Below are 25,516 nucleotides of genomic sequence, written 5' to 3'. Positions count from 1 at the left end.
AAGACCCACATTAGTACCTGTTTTCGCTAATCAAAAGAAATCCAAAGAGGATTTTTGCTTTCATGAGAGGCAACGTCCCAGTGAACCTTCCCTGCACCCCCTCCCAGAGCATCCACGTCCTTCCGGTAGCATGCTGGCCAGAACTGCACACAATGTTATAAATGTGGCCGGAATAAATAGCTGTAACTTAACTCGCTAACTCTTACACTCTAGGCAAGCGTGCTGTATGCCTTCTTGACCATGTGCCTGCCTGCTTTGCCACTTTCAGGGATCTATATGCCCAGATCCCTCTGTATGCCAGATCTCCTATGTGTTCTGTAATTTAATGTACACTACTTGTATTTCCTTCTCTTCCTTTCTCCCTCATCTGTATCCAGCTTCCCCTTAATTGTATTCCTCTCTTCATCTCTTTCCCCGCGTTCCTCACCCCTCCACACATCAGTGTATCATAAGACCATAGGAGCTGAAATTAGGCCATTCAGCCCATTGTGACTGCTCTGCGATTCACTCATGGCTGATAAGTTTCTTAACCCCATTCTTCCAGTAACCCTTGATCCCTTTCATACTCAAGAGACTATCATTCACAGCTTAAATGTACTCAATGACCTGGCCTCCACAGTCTTCGGTGGCAGTGAATTCCATATATTCACCACTCTAGCTGAAGAAGTTTCTCTTTACCTCCATTCTAAAGGGTCTTCCCTTTGGTCTAAGGCTGTGCCCTCGGCTCCTAGCCTTTCCTACCAAAGGAAACATCTTCCCAACATCCAGTCTGTTCAGAATTCTGTCGGTTTCAATTAGATCCCCCGTCATCGTTCGAAATTCCATTAACTCTAGACCCAGAGTCCTCAAACATTCCTTATTTGTTCTGATGTTCATTCCTGGGACCATTCTTGTGAACCTCCTCTGAACACACGCCTAGGCCAGTACATCCTTCCTGAAATTTGGGCCCAAAACTGCGCACAATAATCCAAATATGGCCTGACCAGAGTGTTACAAAGCCTCAACTACATCCCTACTTTTACATTCAAGTCCTGTCAAATTAAATGTCATAATTGCATTTGCCTTCCGAACTACTGTCTCAACCTGTAAGTTTACCTTGAGAGAATCCTGGACTAGAACACCCAAGTCTCTGCACCTTAGATTTCTGCATTTTCTTCAGTTCCAAGGGTGACTGTTGGTGTCGGGGCAGCACCAGAGATTTCCTGACATGCGGATTGTATTCCGTGTACCAAGTAATCTGAGGAACTGGCAGTATTTCGGGAGAAATAGTTATTCCTGGAGGAGGTAGAGAGGAATGTGGTGTGATTCTGTAAACTCGAGGTGTCCAGAAGTGTGCAGAGGTGGTATTAGAATTTAACACCATAAATTTGAAAGCGAGGAAATTCCACCAGAATTCAATTATCAGACATGACAGGCCAATGGTGTCTGTCTGTGATGTTAGAATTCTATGATGCTTGGAACTGAAACATAACTTTCAACCCCATGTATTTCATCTCCTTTGTAATAGAGGCCTCTATTTGTATTTTTCAATTGATTTTTGTACCTGTCTGCTACTTTTGATGATTTGTGTACTTGGTCTCCAAAGTCTTTTTTTTCCCTTTTATAGTGCTTAGTTTCTAATAATTTAGCAGTTCTCCAATCAGTCTTTCTTGGGTGAAAAGTAAATGGTTCTGATTTTGTCGTATTGGGTGACATTAAACATTTTTTCCACTCATTCGTTTAACCCATGAATGCTGTTTAGCTTCTTCCTGCTCCTTTCTGCACAAGTTGATACCCCTCTGCCCCTGGATAGTTGATAGTTGACCAAGAACTGGATAGGTGTCCCCTTGATCCAACCTCTCGAGCAATAAACTATCAGTAACCAAGGACAAAGGTCTTGGACTCCAATTGTTGGGAGTAAACCTCCACTAGGGACAGATTCTTTGGACATGATCTTTGCTTTTGGCACAGAGGCAGGAAACATCTCACCTGTTTCAGATAAATCAAATTACTGACTGTCAGCTCCTTTGATACTGACACTGTCATGACACTGTCAACTCCTTTGATGCTGAGCAGCGTGAATTGAGTATTTATTGGCCCAACAAGAATGGATTTCCCAAACTGCCACAGTGTTGCTGACAGTCATACACCCAAACCAGCTGCTAGTAGGGATCAGCCTTCTCTCTGAATCAGGAGGTCACAGGTTTAAATCACAGGATGTTGCTGGTAAGAGGTTCAGTGATGGAAATGTCATTCAGTGGAAAATACTAATAGCTCCCAGAAATTATGGCAAATGTCAGGGCTAGTATAAATGAAGAACTGAAGGATATTAATATGTATGAAACAAAAATGCATCAGAGAATTGAATAGGATTTAAAGTATCTAAATTCCCTGGGCTTGGTGGTTAACGCTAGTTCACTGGAAAGTGGTAATTGGAAAGTGGCACATGTCATCCCACTGTTTTAGAAAGAAGGAAGAGAGCACAGGGAATCTATAATAAAAGGTACAACAAGAGGACAGTTAAAAATTAATGATAGAACAGACCCAACATGGGCTTATTGGAAATATATGCTAGTCAAACTCAGGTCATTATAGCTAGCAGAATATATGAATGTCCAAATTAGGAGCTGAAGTAAGCCATTCGGCTCATGAAGCTGCTCCACTCCAAGAAGATAATGGCTGATTACTTTGTGTTATACATTGCACATTCGCATCCATCCCGATATCCTTAGATTCTTCTTAGGCAAAGGAATTACTCTACTTCTGCCGTAGAAATATTCAATGGTCCTGGCTTCACTATCTTCTGTCGCAAAGTATTCCGAAGCTGCACAACCTTCCAAAATATTTCCCTCCTTCTTTGTCACAAATGATTGCGTTTTTTGAAGAAGTAACAGAGGATTGATGAGGGCAGAGCAGTAGATGTGATCTATATGGACTTCAGTAAGGCGTTCGACAAGGTTCCCCATGGGAGATTGATTAGCAAGGTTAGATCTCACGGAATACAGGGAGAACTAGCCACTTGGATACAGAACTGGCTCAAAGGTAGAAGACAGAGAGTGGTGGTGGAGGGTTGTGTTCCAGACTGGAGGCTGTGACCAGTGGAATGCCACAAGGTTTGGTGCTGGGCCCTCTACTTTTTGTCATCTACCAAAATGATTTTGATGTGAGCATAAGAGGTACAGTTAGTAAGTTTGCAGATGACACCAAGATTGGAGGGGTAGTGGACCTCAGAGAGTTAACCTCAGATTACAACAGGATCTTGACCAGATGGGCCAATGGGCTGAGAAGTGGCAAATGGAGTTTAATTCCGATAAATGCGAGGTGCTGCATTTTGGGAAAGCCAATCTTAGCAGGACTTATGCACTTATTGGTAAGGTCCTCGGGAGTGTTGCTGAACAAAGAGACCTTGGAGTGCAGGTTCATAACTCCTTGAAAATGGAGTTGCAGGTAGATGGGATAGTGGAGAAGGCATTTGGTATGCTTTCCTTTATTGGTCAGAGTATTGAGTACAGGAGTTGAGAGGACATGTTGCGGCGTATTGGACATTGGTTAGCCCACTGTTGGAATATTGCGTGCAATTCTGGTCTCCTTCCTGTTGGAAAGATGTTGTGAAACTTGAAAGGGTTCAGAAACTATTTACAAGTATGTTGCCAGGGGTTGGAGGATATGAGCTGCTGGAGCATCGGAGGTTAAGGGTGACCTGATAGAGGTTTACAAAATTATGAGGGCATGGATAGGATAAATAGGCAAAGTCTTTTCCCTGGTGTTGGAGAGTCCTGAACTAGAGGACATAGGTTTAGGGTGAGAGGGGAAAGATATAAAAGAGACCTTAAAGGTAACTTTCACACACAGATTGGTATGTGTATGGAATGTGCTGCCAGAGGAGTGGTGGAGGCTGGCACAATTGCAGCATTTAAGAGGAATTTGGATGGGTATATGAATAGGAAGGGTGTGGAGGGATATGGGCCAGGTACTGGCAGGTGGGACTGGATTGGGTTGGGATATCTGGTCAGCATGGACGGGTTGGACCGAAGGGTCTGTTTCTGTGTTGTACATCTCTAAGACTCTATAAATGGGTGATCTAATTGTTCGTTCACAACAGGAAGTAAACATCCTTCAACATCCATCTTTTGAAGACCATTCAGGCTCAAAGAAACTTCAATCGAATCACCCCTTGCTATTCCAAACTCTGGTTGAAATTCAGACCTGTCTGTCTAATGATTTTCCATTAGACAGTCTGTTCATTGTGGGTGTCAATCTAGTTTACCTTCTGTGAATTGCCTTTAATGCATTTTCATTCTTCCTTCGGTAAGGATATCAAAACTGAGTACCGTGTTCAAGATGTAGTCCCACCATTGCTCTGTAACTGAGGCATAATCGCCTTACATTTCTGTCATTGGCCTTTCTAATCACTTGCTGTGCTTGCATTCTAACTTGTGACTTATTTGCAAGGCCCCCGGATCCCTCTGCATCTCAGAATTATGCAGTTGTTCTCCAAGTAGGTAACAAATTGCATTTTACCATATTGTACACCACTTGCAAGAGTTTTGCTTATTTATTTAACCAATCTATCAATCTGCACAATTGACATGTCATCCCCACAATGTACATCTCCATCTATCTTTGTGTTGCCTGCAAATGTAACCACATACCTTTGATCCCCTCCTGTAAGTCATCTATATAATTGTAGAAAGTTGAGGAGCCAGCAGAGATGCCTGTTGGAACCCCACCATACGTTGTCATATACAACCAATTTGACATAAGAACCATTTTTGCATATTCTGTTTTCTGCCAGTCAGTTGATGTTCTATAACTATACTTTACACCATGAGCTCCTCTGTGCAATATGCTTTTCATGAAAACATGTCAAACACCTTTAGGATATTCAAGTTCAGTATATCCACAGGCTTCAATTTACATACTCTTTGAAAGAATTCCTTGAGGACAGCATGGTGGCACAGTGGCTCCCTCTCATGGCCAGAGACACCTATTTGATTTCAGCCTTGAGTCGACGATCTGGAGTTTGCATGTTCTGTCTATGTCTTTGTGAGTTTCCACTGGGGACTCCACAGTCCAAAGATGTGTAGGTTGGGTGGATTAGCCATGCTGGATTGTGTAATGTCCTTGGATGTCCAAGCTAGGTGAGTTAGCCATGCTCAATGCAGGGTTACGGGAGTAGGGTGGCAGTCTGGATCTGGGTGGGATGCACTTGAGGGTTGGTGCAGGACTTGATCGGCCAAATGGTCTCTTTCCACATAGACCCAAGGGACCACATCTTTCCCTTCGAGAACAGAAATATTAAATATGTTACTCTCCAGTCTGAGGAAAACTTGCCTGAATCTAATAAATCTTGGAAAATTAACATTAATGCAAATATGAACTCATTAGCCACCTTTTAAAATTCTATGATGAAATCCACCTGAACCCAGAGATTTGCCAGCCCATAGCACCATCAGTTCGCTCAATAGCATTTATCTAATGATTCTCATTTCACCAAACTCCTCTGTTTGTTCAACCTATGGGGTTAAAGGCAGGATTCTTGACCATGTGGTGGAACAGAGGGATCTTGGAGTCCAAGTCCATAGATCGCTCAAAGTTGCCACCCAGGTTGATAAGCTTGTTACGAAGGTGTACAGTGTGTTGGCTTTCATTAGCAGGGAGTTTGAGCTTAAGAGCTGCAAGGTTATCCTGCAGCTGTATGGAGTACTGGTTAGATCACACTTGGAATATTGTGTTCACTTTTAGTCTCCTAATTTTAGGAAAGATGCGTTGGGAAAATGCCAGAGGAAACATCACAGAAGCGCTTCACAGGAGGCTGCCAATCACTGAGGATGTCACCTAGACAGGGGACGAAATGTCTGCAACACAAATTCCCAGCTCGGCGAACAGAACCACAACAGGAAGCTGTGTAAGCTAAGAGAGGGTACAGAGAAGATTTACCTCGATGCTGCCTGGAATGGAGGGCATGGCTTAGGTTGGGGGAGCTAGGGCCTTTCTCATTGGAGCGAAGAAGGATGAGAGGTGACTTTATAGAGGTGTACTATATGTTGAGAGGCATAGATAGAACGAATAGCTAGAGACTTTTTCCCCAGGTCAGAAATGATAGGACATAATTTTAAAGTAATTGGAAGAAGGTTTAGGGGAGATGTCAGAGGTAGGTTTTTTACTCTGAATGGTGAGTGCATGGAATGCACTTCCAGGGTTGGAATGAGAGTCAGATACATTTAAGGACATTTAAGCGACTGCTGAACAAGCACATGGATGGCAGTAAATTGAGGGGTGTGCAGGCTAGTCTCATCTTCAAGTTGGATAAAAGGCTGATACAACATTGAGGGCTGAAGGGTCTGAACTGTGCTCTATTGTTCTACGTTCTCGCTCCAGAACGATGCAGCAGCAGTATTGGAAGAACAATATTGCGTCAAACCCCTTGACCCTTCCAGAGATGGGCACTGTCGATGGAAACTCTGTTAAATTCTGCCAGCAATCAGGTGATAGCCGGGTGGGGGGAGGGTGGCAGCCGTGAGACTGAACTTGCTGACTTGAGGGTTTTTAGTTTTGGTTGCTACGTGCAATGAAGTGTGAATCATTGTTTCAGCAGTTGGTTCTGTGTGTTGTTTCTGAGTCAGTGGCCAAATTAAGGTGATTCACCCACAACCAGAGCAAGAGGCTGGGATTAATATTGACTCCACTGCATTCAGTATGACATCACGTCAATACTGTTAGAAAGGGAAAGCTGACACCAACTCCCACCCCACCAGAGATCTCAAACCAAAACACCCAAAGAGAAGCGCATCATCCTATAATCTGTAAAATTAATGTGAAAAGTGGTGTAACCTGCTCTAATGTTTAAAAATAAATCCCTGACACTTTAAAATCAACAAAAATCCATTTATTTATCTAACAGTAACGGTGAACAGATGAACTAAACTATTAACAAACCAAATAAATCTCTTCTAACTACTGACTGTTTCAGAATAAAACAAGGTTCTCGTGATATGCTGATCCAATAAATATAATTCCCTCTTGTAACAAGAAATAGAATTTAGTCTCTCAGATTACAGCCAGGTTACGTGTCTCTTGGAATACTCTGTGCCACCTTCTGTTGAATCTTCTGTCAGGAATGCCCTTCTCAGATTTTTTTTAAATGATGCATTCTCTAATACAGAGATGACTGACATCCAATTTTCCCCTCTCAATAGAACTGAGGACTTTTGGCTCTCGTGAGGGGGAGTTAGAGATTTGGGCGTTCAGTCGATTGTACCCTGAAGGTGGCAACACAGGTCAGTGGAGTGGTCACAAAGGTTTCATTTGGCGGTGTGTAAATAAATTGTTTTCCTGGAAGCCAAGTGATTTGACCAGCTACATCACTCCTGGATACCTCTGCCTAAAACAACAAAAAAACGTTAGGGTCTGGGCTACCTTCCCAGAATGTTTTGAGGGGATCTGGCCTGGTCCATAACACTGAACACCTGCAAATTGTGTCTCCAGGAAGGATGTAGTGAAACTTGAAAGGGTTCAGAAAAGATTTAAATGGATGGTTCGGAGGTTGGAGGGTTTGAGTTACAGGGAGAGATTGAATAAGTTGCAGGTATTTTTCCCTGGAACATCGGAGGCTGAGGAGTGACCTGGTAGATATTTATAAAATTATGAGGGGCACAGATAGGGTAAATAGTCAAAATCTTTTCCCCAGGATGGGGAATCCAAAACTGGAGGTTTAGGATGAGGGGGAAAAGATTTAAAAGGGACCTGAGGGGAGACCTTTTCACGGAGAGAGTGGTGTATGTATGGAATGAGCTGCCAGAGGAAGTGGTGGAGGCTGGTACAATTTCAACATTTAAAAGGCATCTGGATTGGAACATGAATAGGAAGAGTTTAGAGGGATACGGACTAGTTCTGGCAAATGGGATGAGATTAATTTGGGATATGCAGTCAGCATGGACGAGTTGGACTGAAGGGTCTGTTTCCCTGCTGTGCATTTCTTTTGACTCGAAGTCTCCAAAAGATACCACATTGCTTCAACCGAACTCTGAAACCCAACGTTACTGACAGATTCTTTGTGTGTGAACCCGAGAGGCCGTAGAGATGGTCGTAGAGATGTACAGCACTGAAACAGACCCTTCGGTATAACTCGTCCAGAATGACCAGACATCCAACATTTAATCTACTCCCATTTGTCAGCATTTAGCTCATATACCCATCCAGATGCTTTTTAAATGTTGTCATTGTACCAGCCTCCACAACTTCCCCTGGCAGCTCATTCTGTACATGCACCACCCTCTGTGTGAAAACTTGTCCCTTGAGGTCCCATGCTAAGTTGCCTGTAGTGTTAGGGTGGGTTACTCTTCGGAGGGTCAGTGAGGACTTGTTGGGCCGAAGGGCCTGTACTAACGCTGTAGGGAATCTAATCAAAAGGCACCTGGATGGGTGTATGAACAGGAAGAGTTTCGAGGGGTGCTGGCAAATGGGACTAGATTAATTGAGGATATCTGGTCAGCATGAATGGGTTGGACCAAAGGGTCGGTTTCCAGCACTTGGCCTATATCCCTCTCAACCATTCCTATTCATGTCCCCATCCAGATGCTATTTAAAGGCTGTCATTGTACCAGCCTCCACCACTTCTTCTGGCAGCTCATTCCATCCATGCGTCACCCCCTGCATGAAAAGGGTGCCCTTTCGGTCCCATTTAAATCTTTCCCCTCTCACCATAAACCCTCTGGCTCTAGACTGCCCAACCTCCAGGGAAATGACCTTGTTATTTACCCTATGCATACTCCTCATGATTTTATAAACCCCTATAAGGTCACCCCTCAACCTCTGACACTTCAGGGAAAACAGCCCCAATCTATTCAACCTCTCCCTGTAGCCCAAACTCTCGGCAACATCCTGGTAAATCATTTCTGGTGGAGAAGTCAATGATTTGGGTTAATACCTGAAACACTGACTTCACTGCTGGTGCTGCCTGGCTTGCTGTGTTCTCCCAGCCTCCTGCTTGTCTACTTTGGATTCCAGGATCTGCAGCTTGTTTTTGTCTCTAACGAATGGCAGAGCAGACTCGATGGGCTGAATGGCCTAACTTCTGCTCCATTGGTCTCACAGGCTTTGGTTTGTGCAGATTGTTTCAGTGGGAACGTGCAGTCCTGGGCTCAATGAGCAGTAGCACCCAATGGATCAAAGTTCATAGAATCACAGAATCCCTACAGTGTGGACACAGGTCCTTCAGCCCAACAAGTTCAAACTGACCCTCTGAAGAGTCACCCACCCAGACCCATTTCCCTACCCTATTACTCGACATTTCCCCTGACTAATGCACCACACCTACACATCCCTGTACACTGGGACAATTTAACTTCACCAATCCACCCTACCTGCACACCTTTGGGCTGTGGGAGGAAACCGGAACACCCAGAGAAAACCCACGCAGGCACAGAAGGAGAATGTGCAAACTCCACACAGATAGTTGCCCCAACAGTGGAATCAAAGCCGGGTCCCTGGCACTGTGAGGCAATGCTACTCACCACTGAGCCACTGTGGGAGTGGGTACAGTCCAGCAGAAAACAAAACAAGCACCAACTCTCCCACTGTCAGACTGGGCAGGAGGTTCAGTCCTGGGGGTGACCCACAGCAGCCTCACCGGCAGAATCCGATTGTTGGGAACGCTGGTGCCCCCGCTGGTGCCTCTGCAAGTTGCAGGCCTGGGTGAAGGCCTTCCCGCACTCAGGGCAGCTGAAGGGCCTCTCCCCAGTGTGGACTCGCTGGTGCTTCAGTAAGTCAGAGGAATTGCTGAAGGCCTTTCCGCACTCAGGACAAGCGAATGGCCTCTCCCCGGTGTGGACCCGCCGGTGGATCAGCACGTGGGAGAAATTGCTGAAGGCCTTCCCACACTCGGGGCAACTGAAGGGCCTGTCCCTGGTATGGACCCACCGGTGGGTCAGCAGGTTGGAGGCATGGGTGAAGGCCTTCCCACACTCAGGGCAGCTGAAAGGCCTCTCCCCTGTGTGGACCCGCTGGTGGGTCAGCAGGGCGGAGGAATCGCTGAACCCCTTCCCGCACACTGGGCAAGTGAATGGCCTCTTCCCTGTGTGGACACTCTGGTGCCTCAGCAGGGAAAAGGCCTGGGTGAAGGCCTTCCCACACTTAGGGCAGCTGAAGGGCTTCTCCCCTGTGTGGACCCGCCGGTGGGTCAGCAAGGCGGAGGAACTGCTGAACCCCTTCCCACACTCTGGGCAGGCGAATGGCCTCTCCCCGGTGTGGACCCGCTGGTGCTTCAGTAGGTCAGAGGAATTGCTGAAAGCCTTCCTGCACTCAGGGCAGCTGAAGGGCCTCTCCCCTGTGTGGACCCGTCGGTGCCTCAGCAGGGTGGAGGAACTGCTGAACCCCTTCCCGCACTCAGGGCAGGAGAATGGCCTGACCCCAGTGTGACTGCGCTGATGAGCCTCCAGGACAGACGGGACATGGAAGGCTTTCCCACAGTCGCCACACTTCCAAGGTTTCTCCAATGAGCGGGATTCCTCTGGTTTCTCCATGGCTGAAGCTTCAGCGGCACACAAACACGTGTACAGTCCCTCCCTGCCGTGAATTCCTCTTTCCAGGCTGGATAACTGTTTTCGGTTCCACACTCAGTACGCTGTAACAGTAGGGTCTCTCATTCAGTCCCATTGATGCTGAAAACGTACTGAAGCAGGGACCAAAAGACTTTGCTCCTTCTCACAGAATCTTAGTCAAAACTCGTTCCAGTCCCAATGGACTGAATGACTGTCAAACATTGACTTGAAATTGAGGACAGCAGACGCTGGAGAGTCAGAGTCAAAAAGTGCGGAAAAGCACACCAGGTCAGGCAGCATCTGAGGAGCAGGAGAGTCGGCGTTTTGGGCATAAGCCCTTCATCTGTTGATTTTTAAACTTCAGTTTTCAGATCAAATACTCTGTAAAAAGAGACTATAAAAGTCATCATTGTCACTGAGAAGGTCTATAGCCTTAAAACTTGTCTTTAAACATTTAGACTAAATGTAATGATGAATTATAGAACACACTTATTACACCAGAAAATAGACAGACAGCAAGGCTCAGAAAAGGGGGGCATCTTAAAGAATGTAAAAGATAGGGACACCTGGGCTTACCAAGTGATAACAGGATGCTGTAAGACAATTAAGAAGGTTTGCCTTAGCATCGGTGAATCTGTTTGAACAGGACACCAAGTGATAACATTCACAGCCGTTCCCTTGTGAAATTAATGACAGTGTTTGGTTCTGACCCTGAAACGAAACTCGGTACTATCAAAAACTTTGTAATTAACACTCAGTTGCTGTCAATTATAATGGATTCATATGCCCCTTGCAAGAAGGGCAGTCACAGAGAAAATAAATCTTTGCTGTTACAAAACCCTGACTTGAGAGTTCAAAAGGACACTAGAGATAGACACCATTTTAGTGCTGAGGCTGTTGAATCCAGTAGAAAATTAACTCTTAGTGCTTAGCTGGTATGGATCGAATTTAATTGCATTTTGAGAAGCCAATTCTGGTTATGAAATGCAAATTCTATAAAAGGAAATACTGATAAAGCTTTAAATTACTTGCTGTTTTTACGGACTGCCCCACTGTCAATTCTAACTAATTAGATCTTATGTCTTATTTGAATTTGAATCACAAACTTGAAAAGTAGGCATGTTTCATTCGAAGACAAATGAATCAGTTTGAGTGCAACCTTACGGTAACATCTCTGCCTCAGGTACAGAATGGTTTAGTGCTTAAAAAGCAGGAGTCTGCTCCTAGCTTAGAAATTATTCAAGGTCGAATATTGAAGAGATTCTTGCACAATGTGTCGGGAAGCCATTTTATGATTGAACGTTTGCCCTCCTTACTAAGAAGCTGTTTTATAAAAGAAATGTATCTGACAATGTGAGCTGTGCAAGGTTATCTTGTGAACTCTCCAATTAGCTGAGACTGGTACCTCTTTATGAGAGGAGTTTATCTCACTAGCAGGCGCCTAACTCAGCTGTTTATCCCACCTGACGAATGGCTTAGGGCCTGTCGGAGTGATGAGTCAAGCTTCACAGACCTGTCAATTCGCTTTTCTTCCTTATGAATTATTGTCTTTCACTATTATCTGTCTAATTAAGAACATGCAATTTCTTTTTCAAAATATTGTACAAAGGAAGCCACTTTGTATCAATACATTGGGGTAGCCTGCTGGGCAATTGAACAGCTGGTAACCTACTCTCCTAGATTATTAGAACCAAGTTAGTTTACCTTATAGGAATCAATGTTATGTTGGCACAGTGATGCTTTCAGTGAATAAAGAGGATAACTAAAATTATACTAAACTGTCCAAAACAGGTTTTTATTCCAGACTTCCAAACAGTACGATTTCCAGGACGAACCAAGAGGGAGGCTTTACAGGTCTGAGTCCACAAGGGATTCCCTGGGTGGTCTTAAATCTCCACTTTAACATCAGTCCAGGGTAGAAATTCAGAACAAGCAATTCTTTTTCTGCAGAACAATCTTTTCTTTTGTTATTCCACAAAATTGAAAGCACCATCCCAATGTCTCTCCCCCTATCCATTCTCACTCCACTCTAATTTTCCTGAAGGATGCTAATTCAGGATCTTACAGTGCCAAAAAAGTTAAAAAAAAACATCGCTTTTGAATAACTCTACCTGAAAGTTAACATCTTTCACGACATTGGGATACTGCTCAGTGTGAGCAGATCTGATTTTGGGAAGCAAAGAAAAACTGTAAGTTCAGGATAAAACTGCAATACAGCGTCTTTAGAAACATCCAGACACGGGGTCAAGGCATTGACACCAACACCAGTGAGAAACTAAACATACAGACGTGGCAAACCATCTGTCTTTAGTCTTTTAGAATGGGTTGTAGGTATCATTAATATGTAAATCTCAGAACTTCTTACAAATCACCTTCTCGAGATAACATAAGTTTTGTAACAAAAGGTGACACCTCAGCTCAGACAATGCATTAAAGGTATGAGGTCACAGTCAGTCTGTATCCCAATGTTGAATCTGACAAGTTCTGTTTCCAAAGTGAAGTTTACAAAATATTATATGCATGCACTGACTGCATTGACTGCCAGCAGATTGCGCATTTTTTGAATAAAATCAAATGTTTGGATCAGAAATTGGCTAGCTGAAAGAAGACAGAGGGTGGTCGTTGATGGGAAATATTCATCCTGGAGTTCAGTTACTAGTAAGGTACAAGGATCTGTTTTGGGTCCACTGCTCTTTGTCATTTTATTAATGACCTGGATGAGGGCATAGAAGGTGGGTTTGTAAATTCGCGGATGACACTAAAGTCGGTAGAGTTGTGGATACTGACTAAGGATGTTGTCAGTTACAGAGGGACGTAGATAAGCTGCAGGGCTGGGCTGAGAGGTGGAAAATGGAGTTTAATGCAGAAAAGTGTGAGGTGATTCACTTTGGAAAGAGCAACAGGAATGCAGAGTACTGGGCTAATGGTAAGACTCTTGGTAGTATAGATGAGCAGAGAGATCTTGGTGTCCAAGTACGTAGATCCTTGAAAGTTACCCAGGTTGATAGGGCTGTTAAGAAGGCATACGGTGTGTTAGCTTTTGTTGGTAGAGGGATTGAGTTTCAGAACCATGAGATCATGCTGCAGCTGTACAAAACTCTGGTGCGGCCAGATTTGGAGTATTGCGTACAGTTCTGGTCACCGCATTATAGAAAGGATGTGGAAGCTTTGGGAAAGGTTCAGAGGAGAGTTACTAGGATGTTACCTGGTATGGAGGGAAGGTCTTAGGAGGAAAGGCTGAGGGGCTTGCGGCTGTTTTGGTTAGAGAGAAGAAGATTGTAAGATGACTTAACTGAGACATAAGATAATCAGAGAGTTAGATTGATTGGACAGTGAATGCCTTTTTCCTTGGATGGCAATGGCTAGCACGAGGGGATATAATTTTAAATTGAGGGGTGATAGATATAGGACAGATGGTCAGAGGTAGTTTCTTTAGTCAGAGTAGTAGAGGTGTGGAACGTACTGCCTGCAATAGTAGTAGACTCGCCAACGTCAAGGGCATTTAAATGGTCATTGGATAGGCATATGGACGAGAATGGAATAGTGTCGGTTAGATGAGCTTCAGATTGGTTCCACAGGTCGGTGCAACATTGAGGGCCGAAGGGTCTGCACTGCGCTGTAATGTTCTATGTATCCATAAATATAATTCTGCAAATACAAATTCACCCTGTACACTTATATGCATGTGTGCGTGCATGAGAGAAAGCAAATGTCTATGTCTATGCTGTTTATCTCTGTCTGTTTGATAACAAATGCTTTATTTCTGTAAATGTTGTTATAAATCAGAGTTGGGTACTAATAGTTAGATGTAAGGGAGAGAGAATTCCTCAAGTTGGGTACCATAAGAATCCTGGGAGACCTTTATTTCTGGCTTACTTCCCAATGAACAAACATTAAACACACTCACCTATTTATTTCTAATTTTGTTTCATTTTTCTTGTTTATTCCCCACTACGATGAGTCTCTCTGTCTGGATGGTTGACAGGCTGGAGCAATGTGGGTTGGGCCTAGAGTGACTGAATGTTTTATTGTTCTGGAAGGTGGAAAAGGGGGTCAAAGCTTCAGCAAAAACCCAGCAGAGCTGAGGAGATACGACACCTTACTCTGTGGGAACAGGAAGATCAAAGAGGACAGAGAAATCAGGACCTGAAATCCGAGCTGACACCAGACTACCCTGTGATCAGTGCTTTGATTAACAATGCCAACCATCTACCTTTACCGAGCTTCCCATTAAACTTCTCTGTAAGGAGTCTCAGATTATAATTATTCTCTTCAATGTGTGCAGCCAATTCATTCACTTTTGTTACAATGCAGCACACATTCAGCTTTTACTTTTATTTTTTGTGATCTTTTGAATCCAGCTTTGATTGCTGGTACTTTTATCCTCCTTGTCCCTTTTTATCGTTCTCTAACATTCATTTTCCACATCACCACACTGCTCACTGGCCTTGATTTGGATTAGCCATGCTAAATTGCCCATTGTGCCCAGGGATGTGCAGGTTAGGTGGGTTAGCCAAGGGAAATGCACAGTTATAGTTTCACAGTAATAGAAGCAGGAGTAGGCCATTTGGCCCATCCAGCCTGCTCTGCCATTCATTAAGATCATCATCTCAGCTCCTCCTATCTACATTGTCCCAACTACCCTTTAATTCCCGATAATGCAATAACCCAGCAAACTATATACTGAATATATTTAATAAAGCTGCTGCTACTGCTTCCTTGGGCAGAGAATTCCATAGATTCACCACATTCCAGGGAAAGCAATTCTTCCTCATCTCTGTCCTAAATCTACTCTCCCTAATCTTGAAGCCATGTCCCCTAGTCCTAGTCTAATTCACCAGCAGAAATGACAGGACAGGATAGGTGGGGTGGGGGTGGGTCTGGGTGGCATGGTCTTCAGAGGGATCAGCGTTACCTTTATGAGCTGAATGGCCTGATTCCACACCTTGGGCTTCAATGATTTACCAAGGTTGTGCGCGCTCCGGATGACAGCTCCCAGAACCTCTCACTTTCTGCAAATCGAAAGACAAGTCCCACCCTGCCCTCTCGTATGTGTGTTCTGTAACTGCTTAATCATTTCGAGTGAATCCAGCCCACACCTCCCACTGCTGCCTGTAACCTTTACAATGCTGATGAAACAATGAAATACCTGCAGTACTGAAAATCGTAAGGCTTCTAACGATACCAGTTACTGATTCACTGCACCTTCTGATGGACAGTGTTGGAAATACAATGTTGAAGGCTGAATGAAATGAGCAGTTTAAAACAAAAACCCACCTAACCCTTCGCTAGGTTCTCCACTCAGCACACTCTACTAACTGCCAGTAAACCTGAAAGCACTTCATCCCCACAGTGCAATGAATTCCCACTTTCCACCAGAATTCCAGATGTGCTCCCTCACTCAGTTGCTGTCTCACAAATGAAAGATTTCATTGTAACTTCTGCTCCCAGTCAGGGCAAAACATCTTTGAAAACTACTCTGGAAGTCTAGTCTTCACAACCACACTTCTACTTTTACTGAAGGCCATTAGAGTCATACAGCACAGAAACAGACCCTTCGGCCCAATCAATGGTACCGACCAGATATCCTAAATTAATCCAGTCTCATTTGCCAGCATTTGGCCCATATCCCTCAAAACCCTTCCTATTCAAGTACCCATCCAGATGCCTTTTAATATGTTGTAATTGTACCAGCCTCCATCTCTTCCTTTGGTAGCTCATTCCACAGAGACATCACCATCTTTGTGAGGAAGTTTCCCCTCAGGTTATTTTTAAATCTTCCCCCTCTCATCTCAAACCTATGCCCTATACTTTTGGACTTACATACCCTTGGGAAATGATCTTGGCTATGCATCCTATCCATGTCCCTTATGAACTTCTATAACGTCACCCCTCAGCCTCCAACACTCCAGGGAAAATAGACCCAGTCTCTTCAGCCTTTCCCTGGAGCTCAAACCTTCCAACTCTGGCAACAGCCTTGTAAATTCCTTCTGAACTCTTTCAAGTATCACAACATCTTTCCTGCAGCAGGGAGATCAGAAATATGTGTGGTATTCCAAAACATGGTCTAACTCAATTTACTGACCAATGGAGGAAAGCATATCAAACAGCTCCTTCATTATCTGATCTACATGCTACTCCACTTTCAAGGAACTATGAACCTGCTCTCCAAGGTCTTTTTGTTCTGCTTCACTGCCCAGGACCTTAGAATTGGGTGTATAAATCCTGCCCTGATTTGCCTTACCAAAACGCAAAATCTCATACTCATCTAAATTAAACCCCATCTGCCACTCCTTGGCCCATCAGCCTATCTCATCAATTCTAATTTATATCAAACCTTCTTTCCTCTTTCATTCACAGAAAGCTGAAAATCTCCATCCCTCAGACTCTACCCCACTCTCACTTTGCTGAACCTAATTCCTCTGTACCTCATCCTGAAGGGTCTGGTCCATGCTGATTAACAGGCCCACACTCGGGGGTGGGGGTGGGGGGGGGGTCTAACTGAAACAGACAGAGTACTGAACAGCCAGGACAGAGTGGACATTGACAAGATGTCTCCATTGGTAGGAGAAACTAGAACTTCAGGGCACAGCCTTCGAGTAAGGGGAAGACTTTTCAGAATGGAGATAAGAAGAAATGTCTTCAGCCAGAGAGTGCTGAATCTATAAAATTCATTGCCACAGGAGGCCAGGTCACCGAGTATATTTAAGACTGAGATAGATATCTTCTTGAGTATCAAGGGAATCGAAGGTAATGGGGAGAAAGCAGGGGAATGAGGTTGAGAAATTTATCAGCCATGATTGAATGGCGGAGCAGACTCGATGCGTTGAATGGCGTAATTTCTGTTCTCATGTCTTATGGTCTCACACAGTGTGACAGAATTGGGAGCAGGGGTAGACCATTTGGTTTTTCGAGCCTGCACCAGCACTGAACAGATCATAACTGGATAGGAATATACTTACATCTGGGTGGATAGGTTGAGATGTTTTTTCACTGGAGTGTCGGAGGTTGAGAGGTGACTTTATAGAGGATTATAAGATTGTGAGGGGTATAGATGAGGTGACCAGCAGGTGTCCTTTCCCGAGGGTGGGGGTTTCAAGATGAGGGAGCAAATTTTGAAGGGGAGAGGAGAAAGATTTTAAAATGACATGAGGGGAATCGTTTTTTTAGGAAAGTGGTTAGTGTGTGGAATCAATGTTCAGAGGAAGTGGTGGATGTAGGTACAGTAACAATGTTTAAAAGACATTTTGATAAGTACATGAAAAGGAAAGGTTCGGAGGGATATGGGCCAATCACTGGCAAATGGACCAGTTTAATTTGAGAACATAGCATGGACTAGTTGGACTGAAGGGTCTGTTTCTGTGCTGTAGGATCCTGTAGCTGTTCTCTACTGGGGTCTGAAAACCATTTTCTTGGAGATCCAAGATGGCGGTGGTCTGAGTGGTCTGCTGTGTTGGGCTCTGTGCTATATCCTATGGCAATGTGGACATTTACCCCCCACCCCCTCGTTAACCATCCTTAGGAGAAAAAAATACTCCTATAAACTTAGTGAACATCTGGAGCTGCTAAAATTGTGGTTTGACAGCTTTAAGACCAGGATGAAAGCAAATGAAGGAAAGGGGCCAAAAGGAGTGCAGCAGGCAGGGCACTCACCTACTACATCGGGGGTGCCTGGCGCCATTGCTCAAACTCCCAGGGCAGTCCCCTTGGATTTAATGGGGCAGCAGCAGTTACTCTCGGAGTTTGGCAAATTCCGAGATAAGATTGAAGCAGCAGTGGAACCACTATCTGCCACGCTGGAAAAGCATGGTCAGGAAATTCAAATGTTGGCCCAAAGAGTAAAGGCAGCAGAGGAGAGGACCGTGGCGGAGGTCTCAGGAGGAAGGATCCAAACGCTGGAAGACCAGGTTCGGGTCCTTCAGGAGCAAGTGGACGCCCTGGAAAACTAAAGTAGGAGAAAAAGCTTACAGCTCGTGGGTCTTCTGGAACGTGAGGAAGGCGAAGACCTCATTGGAATCCAGGAGAAGTGGTTCCTGATGTTCTTAGGGCTGGAGTTGGAGTCGGGCCTGTTGAGTTTGGAGCGGGCCCACCGGATTGCAATGTACAGGTCAGGACCAGACCCACGCCCCCGCATGGTCCTTGTGCGACTCCTGCATTATAAAGAAAAACAGTTAATGATTGAAACAGCAAGAAGACTGGGAAGAGATCCACAGGCTTTGTGCATTAAAGGCTCAAGAATAATATCTTTTCAGGACTTCTCAGGAGCCAGAATTAAGAAGAGAAAGGGCTTTTGATGAAGTTAAGAGAAAATTAAGGGATCTGAACATTCACTGTTCCTTGAGGTCCCTGGCCGTGTTACATTTTGCTCATGGGGGGGCGGTATATCATTTTGATTCAGCAGAAAAGGTGAAGGACTTTGTGAATTCTCTGAATTCAAGAACTCAGGTTGGGATGGGGCCATCGATACAGACAATGGTGCAGTTCTTTCTGTCCCATCTTTTCTTTTCTCTCTCTCCATTTTTTTCGTGGTTATCGGCTTCTCCATACTGCCTTGATGTAAAACCGGAATTATTTAGTATATCGGTCAGTTGTGCATTATGCGAGGACTTTTGTTTTAACTGCTGTCCTTTTGGTTTTGGTTTGGGGGTGGCGATACCTGTGGTTAAGATATATGGAGAAGGGGTGTGTGTGTGGCGGGGGCGGGGGGGGAATGGGCATCCATTTTTAACTCTCAGAATGTAAATAACGTGTTTTTTGTTCATCTGTGAATTGCCTGGGGTTAGGGCACAGCCTCGGTTGGAAGGATCCAGGATGTTTGCTGTGGGCAAGGTGAGGTAGGGTGGTGGGGGAGTTATGATAGAGCTAAAGGAGAAGAATGCCCTAAGAGTAGAGGACTGGCTATACTGATAAGAAGGAACCTCCCTTTTCAGGTAATTGAGAAAATTAAGGACGAAATTGGACAGTTCATCATTCTTAAAGATCAACTACATGGATAAGAGTATGGCGTCCTGAATGTGTATTCCCCACCCCCCCCCCCAATGTGCACCCTCTTACATTTCTAACTGATGGAGTTGCTAAAATGATGAGTCTTGGGGGTGCACAGCACTATCATAGGAGGGGATTTTAATCTCCTCATAGATCCTGAAGTAGACAGGGTGACAAGGGGCCTCGCATGTATGATTGCACGATCTAAGCAGTAGGAGGACATGATTAGTTTGATTAGTTTCCCTACAGTGTGGAAACAGGCCCTTCGGCCCAACAAGTTCACACTGACCCTCCGAAGAGTAATCCATCCAGACCCATTTCCCTCTGACTAATGCACCTAACACCATGGGCAATTTAGCATGTCCAATTCACCTTACCTGTACATCATTGGACTGTGTGAGGAAACCAGAGCACCCGGAGGAAACCCACGCAGACACGGGAAGAATGTGCAAACTCCACATATACTCATCCAAGGCCGGAATCGGACCTTGGTCCCTGGTGCTGTGAGGCAGCAGAGCTAACCACTGAGCCACCGTGCTGCCCCAGTGTGAGGAGTTGGGGTTAGTGGATGTGTGGAGACATCGCCACCTGAATGGAAGGGACTTTACTTTCTGTTCCAACCAACACAAGTGTCACACACGAGTTGACTGCTTTTTTATGTCATCAGATATTTTGGATAAAACACTGGCTTGTAAAATTGGGCAGATAGCTGTCTCAGACCACGTGCCAGTGTATTTAGATTGTAAAATCAAGGGTGGTGGAATGGATGCACGGCACTGGCGCACAGACCCATTCCTGTTAAGGAATGGCAAATTCGTTGAGTACATCAGAAGAAAGTTCAGGGTCTTCTGGGATATCAACTCAAGTAAGGCCAGTAATCCGGCAATACTGTGGGAGGCCACTAAGGCATATTTATGAGGCCTAGTTATTTCATATTAAACAAATAGAAGGAAGCCGAGGGAGGAGCAACAATAGATGCTGAGGAAGTATATTATATTAGGACTTCACTGGTCAAGCTGCAGCTCTCAGGGTTGCTCTCGACTCATTGCACACACAGGTGCCAAAAAACGGTCTCCTTTGCCAAACAAAGACTGTTTGAATTTGGACAACCTGCCCCTCCCTAGTATAAAGGCGGAACGGGTTTCCCTATTGAATGCACCAATGATGATACAGGAGGTGCAGGAAACAATAAAGCATCTCCAGATAGCAATGCACCGGGGTCAGATGGGTTCCCAAGTGAATTCCATAAGGAATTCATAAATGCCATCTCTGAGGATGTATAGCTATTCAGACACATAGGTTTGTCTTCCGCCCTCTCTTATGGAGGCTAATATCTCCTTCATTTTAAAGAAGGAGAAAGAGCCCGAAGAATATGCTTCATACAGACCCATTTCACTGTTGAATGTAGATTTTAAAATCCTACCCAAGTTGCCGGCCCTGAGGTTGGAAAAGATGTTGCCCTGTATTATGAAAGATGATCAGATGGGTTTTAACGGCTGTAGCTCCTCCAATAATATCAGGAGGGTACTGAACATAGTGCAGGTATGCCACAAAGATTGATCCTGGGTTCGGTGGTTTCCATAGATGCAGACAAGGCATTTGACCGGATGGAATGACTGTACTTGTTTGGGGTCCCTGAGCATTTTGCTAGACGGGTAGTGGTGTTGTATAATGATCCTAAGGCAGCAGTCATCACAAACGGCACTAAGTTTGATAACTTTCATATGGGGAGAGGGAGTCAACAGGGATGTCCTCTTTCACTACTGCTATTTATCTTGGCAATTGTGCCATTAGCTGAGGCGATCAGGAGGGATCCTGAAATAGTGGGGCCAGAGGTGGGAATGGGGAGCATAAGATTACCCAATATGTTGATGACGTCCTTTTGTTCTTGGCCAATCTGGAGGAGTCAGTTTCTCGATTTGATTCAAACAATTAATTTATTTGGCTGTTTTTCGGGCTACAGGATCAACTTTACAAAATCGGAAGCCATGCCGGTGGGGGGATTAGTGGAGGTGCCTGATCTGAAGGATGGAATGCAGTTCCTGTTTAGATGGTTGTCAAAAGGATTTTTGTATTTGAGAATTTTTATTAATCCTGCCTTCCACCAGCTGTATAAAGCTAACTATGTACAATTACTCGAGAGGATAAAGCAGGATTTGCAGCAGTGGAAGGGTTACCGTTATGATGGTTACGCCGAATAGCCCTGAATAAAATGAATGTTCTTCCTTGCCTGTTGTAACCCTTGAGAATGCTCCCATTGTTGCTACCCAGATGAGTATTACGGAGGCTCAATGGTTGGCTCGGTTCTTTTATTTGGTGTCGCAGGCGCACCCTAATTAAGTTTACCAAATTGCAGCTCTCGCAGGGTGAGGGAGTGGGGTGAACCTTCTGGACTTGGAGACATCAAATATGCACTTTGTTCCCCTATCTGGGTGGCGGGGCATGGGGGTGATTCGGGGTCAATTTGGCTTGATGTTGAAGCCTCGCAGTTACGTTGTCTCCTAATTATTTATGAATAAGATGAAATCCATGACCGAGCAGTATAAGAGTCCAATCATTTTAAATACAGTGAAAACCTGGAGGATAATGAGGCAAGATGAGGGCAATTGGCTTAAGACCTCACCGTTTACCCCATTGGTGGGAGCCCAAGGATTTAAACCTGGGGCAATGGACTCCGGCTTTAGGTCATGGGAGAATAAGGGAATCTCCTGTCTGGGAGATTTATTCAAGGGGGAGGTCTTGATGTCATTTAGCCAGCTAAGTCAGAAATATGGATTGTACCTATTCCGGTACTTTCAGATAAGGGTTATATACAGAAAAAGATGATGGTCCCTGCTCAGCTTTACAGGTCAGAAGTGGAGAAAAGAGTACTCGAGTGTGCTGGTGTTCTTTCAGTCAGTACTTTGTATTATTTACAAAAGGGGTGTGCCTTAGGGGACGTGGAGGGAACCTGTAGGACGTGGAATCAGGAACTCCGAGAGGATACTTCATTGGAAGTATCGAAAAGAAATATGGGAAAATGTGAGCAAAATTTCAATACGTAACAAAGCACAGGCCTTGAAATTGAAGATTTTACACAGGGCTCATATGGCGCCAGAAAGGCTAGCTAGGTTCAAGAGAGGAGTATCACCAGGTTGTCCCAAATGTAAAATTATTATAGGCACTCTCACACACTGCTATTGGTCATGTTTTAAGGTCCAGACTTACTGGAGTGCTATAGTAAGGGAGCCGAAGGACATCCTCGGGATTGAAGTTAAAGTGGATCTGGCATTTCTTCTTCTGGGGTTAGCAAATTTGCCCTCTCCTGGGGAAACATAGGAAGAGACTATGTAACATTCTTACCCACTATACAAGGAAGAACATTTTAATTAAATAGACAGCGGAAAAAACCCCAGGTCTTACTGGGTGGCGTCGGCTAGTGATGGAGCATCTCCCCCAAGACTACCACATGAATATGGTGCACCACTGAACAGGGCGGTTTTATAAGACATGGAAACCTTTCTAAATTATATGGATGCAGACTTATCAGCAATATTGATTAGGGCCGTGGTATGCCATGGGAATCAGTTTGGGCACCAGTGGGGCCCTGGGAAGGGAGGCTGGGGGGAAAAGAATATGGGTACAATAACTGGAGCTCCCAGGGATGGGAGCCTCAGTGGAGGTGTAATGAGTTAAATAGAATAAAATAATGTGATGTAATTTAATTTGAATTCAGTTTAATTTATTTTTAAAATTTGATTGAAGTTTAGTTTAAGCTAAGCAGGTAAAGTTGTTCTGGTAGAATAGTAGTTAGTTCATTATTAATAGTATCATGATATGACATTATTGTACTGCCTCTATCTTTCTGTATTTTGGTATTGTTCTTTTTTGTCTATAGATGTTTTGTAAAAGATTTGAAAATGTTTCTAATAAAATATTTTAAAAAACATTTCCTTGCCTTCCCCCATAACTAATTTTAACATTCAAAAGTCAGATAAACTCAGCTTTGAATATATTCAATGACCCCCTAACTGCACGAAGACATCCCCACTTCTGAACTCAATTCCTCTTGCTAATACACCACTTGCCTTGCTCATTGCTTGCTGCACTTGTCTGACAACTGGCATTGACTGGGATAGAAAGCCTGAGTAGAAGGTAGCTGAGGCACCTTTGTACGTCCACACATCATTCCTGATGAATGGTTTTTGCCCAAAACATTGACTGCCCTGCACCACGGATGCTGCCTGATCTGTTGTGCTTTTCCAGCGCCACATATTTCGACTCTGATCTCTAGCGTCTGCAGTTCTCACTTGTCCCACATCCCAATATATCACCATTTAAACAATGCATCTCCTTTCTATTTTTATTTTACAGGAAAGACTATAACTTCACACTGTGTAACTGCATTTGCCATGTGTTTGCCAATTAAGACACAGACCTGAACCAACTTTGCTGCAAGTCAAGAACTGAACTCCAGAATGAAAAAATAAAATGGAAAAGGGGGTGAGAAAAGAGTGTGTTGTACTCACAGATGTTGGACAGAGGAAAATTGCAGTCTGAGGTGAAGCTCAATCTTCATTCAGAGAGAGAAGAACAGCAACTACAGCTTCACAAATTCATGGTCTAACGTCCGCATTCAGAGAATAGGGGCGTTCTCAATGGCAGGAAGACCACACTCCTTCCGGTCTTCTGGCGCTTTCTATTGGTCCATCAAAAGAATGTCGCGTCCTGTCTCCGCTGTCAGGTAGGAGCATGCGCACTACTTTGCTGACACCAGCGTACATGCGCAGTGTTTGCTGACACCGAGAAGCATGCGTAGTCTGTCCTGTGGAGGTGTTGGTGTAACCGACAAATTTTCAGTCTCAATGCTAATAGGAGAGAAAGAAAGACTGGTGCCACAAATTTGTTTTCCTGAGACTCAACATTTTATTGTTTTTGAATTTTGTCTGGCTGCTCAATTTTGTCTGTCTTTTCCCCAGGTTAGAGGAAGTCCAAAACTAGAGGGGCATCGGCTGAGAGTGAGAGCGGAAAGGTTTAAAAGGGACAGATGGGATAAATTTTCACGCAGAGCATAGTACGTGTATGGAATGAGCTGCCAGAGGCCGTGTGTCAAGGCTGGTACATTTACAACATGTGAAAGGCTTCTGGATGGGTTCTGGAAAGGCCTGTATATGAATAGGAAGGGTTGAGAGAGATGAGCCAAATACTGGCATACAGACCACTAGATTTATTTCAGATATGTGGTCGGCATGGACCAAAAGGTTTGTTTCTGTGCTCTGCAATTCTATGACTCTATTTCTACATATTCTGAACCAATTTCACAAGACTAGGAATAGGTCATTCCTCCCTCACAGCCTGTTCTCAACTGTGGCTTAACTGCAAGTTTCAGAAAGATGTCTGCAGTTTTTTTTAAAGCAATTGAATATGCTTTCAGACGTTATTGATGTTTCTAAATACAATATTTTAGCTATTCTCAATGTTTTACAAATCAGCCGTTTCGCTGGTTCAGTGGTTAGCGCTGTTGCCTCACACTGCAAGGAACCGGATTCGATCCCACCATCTGGCGACTGTTGGTGTGGGATTTGCACATTCCTTTGCCCTCCTTTCAGTGCTCCAGGTTCCGCCCATGGTCGCAAAGATGGGCAGGTTAGGGTGGATTGGCCGTGCTAAATTGCCCCACAGTGTGCAGAGATGTGTTATGGGGTGGGATGCTTTTCGGAGGGTCAGTGTGGACTCGATGGGCCGAATGGCCTGCTCCCACACTGTAGGGATTCTATAATTACAAGAGTTGTCAAACCAGCAATTTTAATTGGTGAAGTATAAGACCAGGAGCCAATCTTTAATCAGTTTTCCATTCATTCACAGAGTGAAATTTTAGAATTGTATCACTCTGAGCTCTACTCCCACCTCAATGTCAATAAATGTCTTTTTATCTGTCCTCAAACAATCAATCTGTCCCTCCTTAACCTTGATTTTTTTTAAAGTTAGCATATTTCTTCCTTTAGATAAACCTTATCAATCAAAACACAAAA

General features: G+C 44.3%; 2 protein-coding genes across 5 annotated transcripts in view; both read right to left on the bottom strand.

The window, feature by feature from the left end:
• LOC140460045 (uncharacterized) overlaps window positions 1-25,516 on the bottom strand; it is a 911,064-nt gene that overhangs the window by 563,985 nt on the left and 321,563 nt on the right. The gene's annotated exons all lie outside the window — the stretch shown is intronic.
• LOC140460279 (uncharacterized) lies at window positions 4,516-24,136 on the bottom strand. Of its 4 annotated transcripts, none has more exons than XR_011953948.1 (4): window positions 24,014-24,126; window positions 22,713-22,809; window positions 18,489-18,670; window positions 4,516-5,260 (listed from the first exon to the last, which is right to left on the bottom strand). XR_011953948.1 is itself a non-coding variant. In XM_072554719.1 (4 exons), exon 4 carries the CDS (start codon window positions 10,500-10,502, stop codon window positions 9,579-9,581), a length of 924 nt encoding a protein of 307 aa, XP_072410820.1. In that variant the 5' UTR covers window positions 10,503-10,914; window positions 18,489-18,670; window positions 22,713-22,809; window positions 24,014-24,126; the 3' UTR covers window positions 6,854-9,578. The 4 variants fall into 4 exon arrangements, 3 of the variants coding, with proteins under 3 accessions (XP_072410820.1, XP_072410818.1, XP_072410821.1); XM_072554719.1 differs by lacking the exon at window positions 4,516-5,260 and adding an exon at window positions 6,854-10,914; XM_072554717.1 differs by lacking the exon at window positions 4,516-5,260 and adding an exon at window positions 6,854-10,901.

Source organism: Chiloscyllium punctatum, chromosome 36 (assembly GCF_047496795.1).
Source record: "Chiloscyllium punctatum isolate Juve2018m chromosome 36, sChiPun1.3, whole genome shotgun sequence".
Taxonomy (NCBI): domain Eukaryota; kingdom Metazoa; phylum Chordata; class Chondrichthyes; order Orectolobiformes; family Hemiscylliidae; genus Chiloscyllium; species Chiloscyllium punctatum.
Note: the sequence above shows the minus strand (reverse complement) of the source record. Positions and strands in the feature narration are given on the sequence as shown.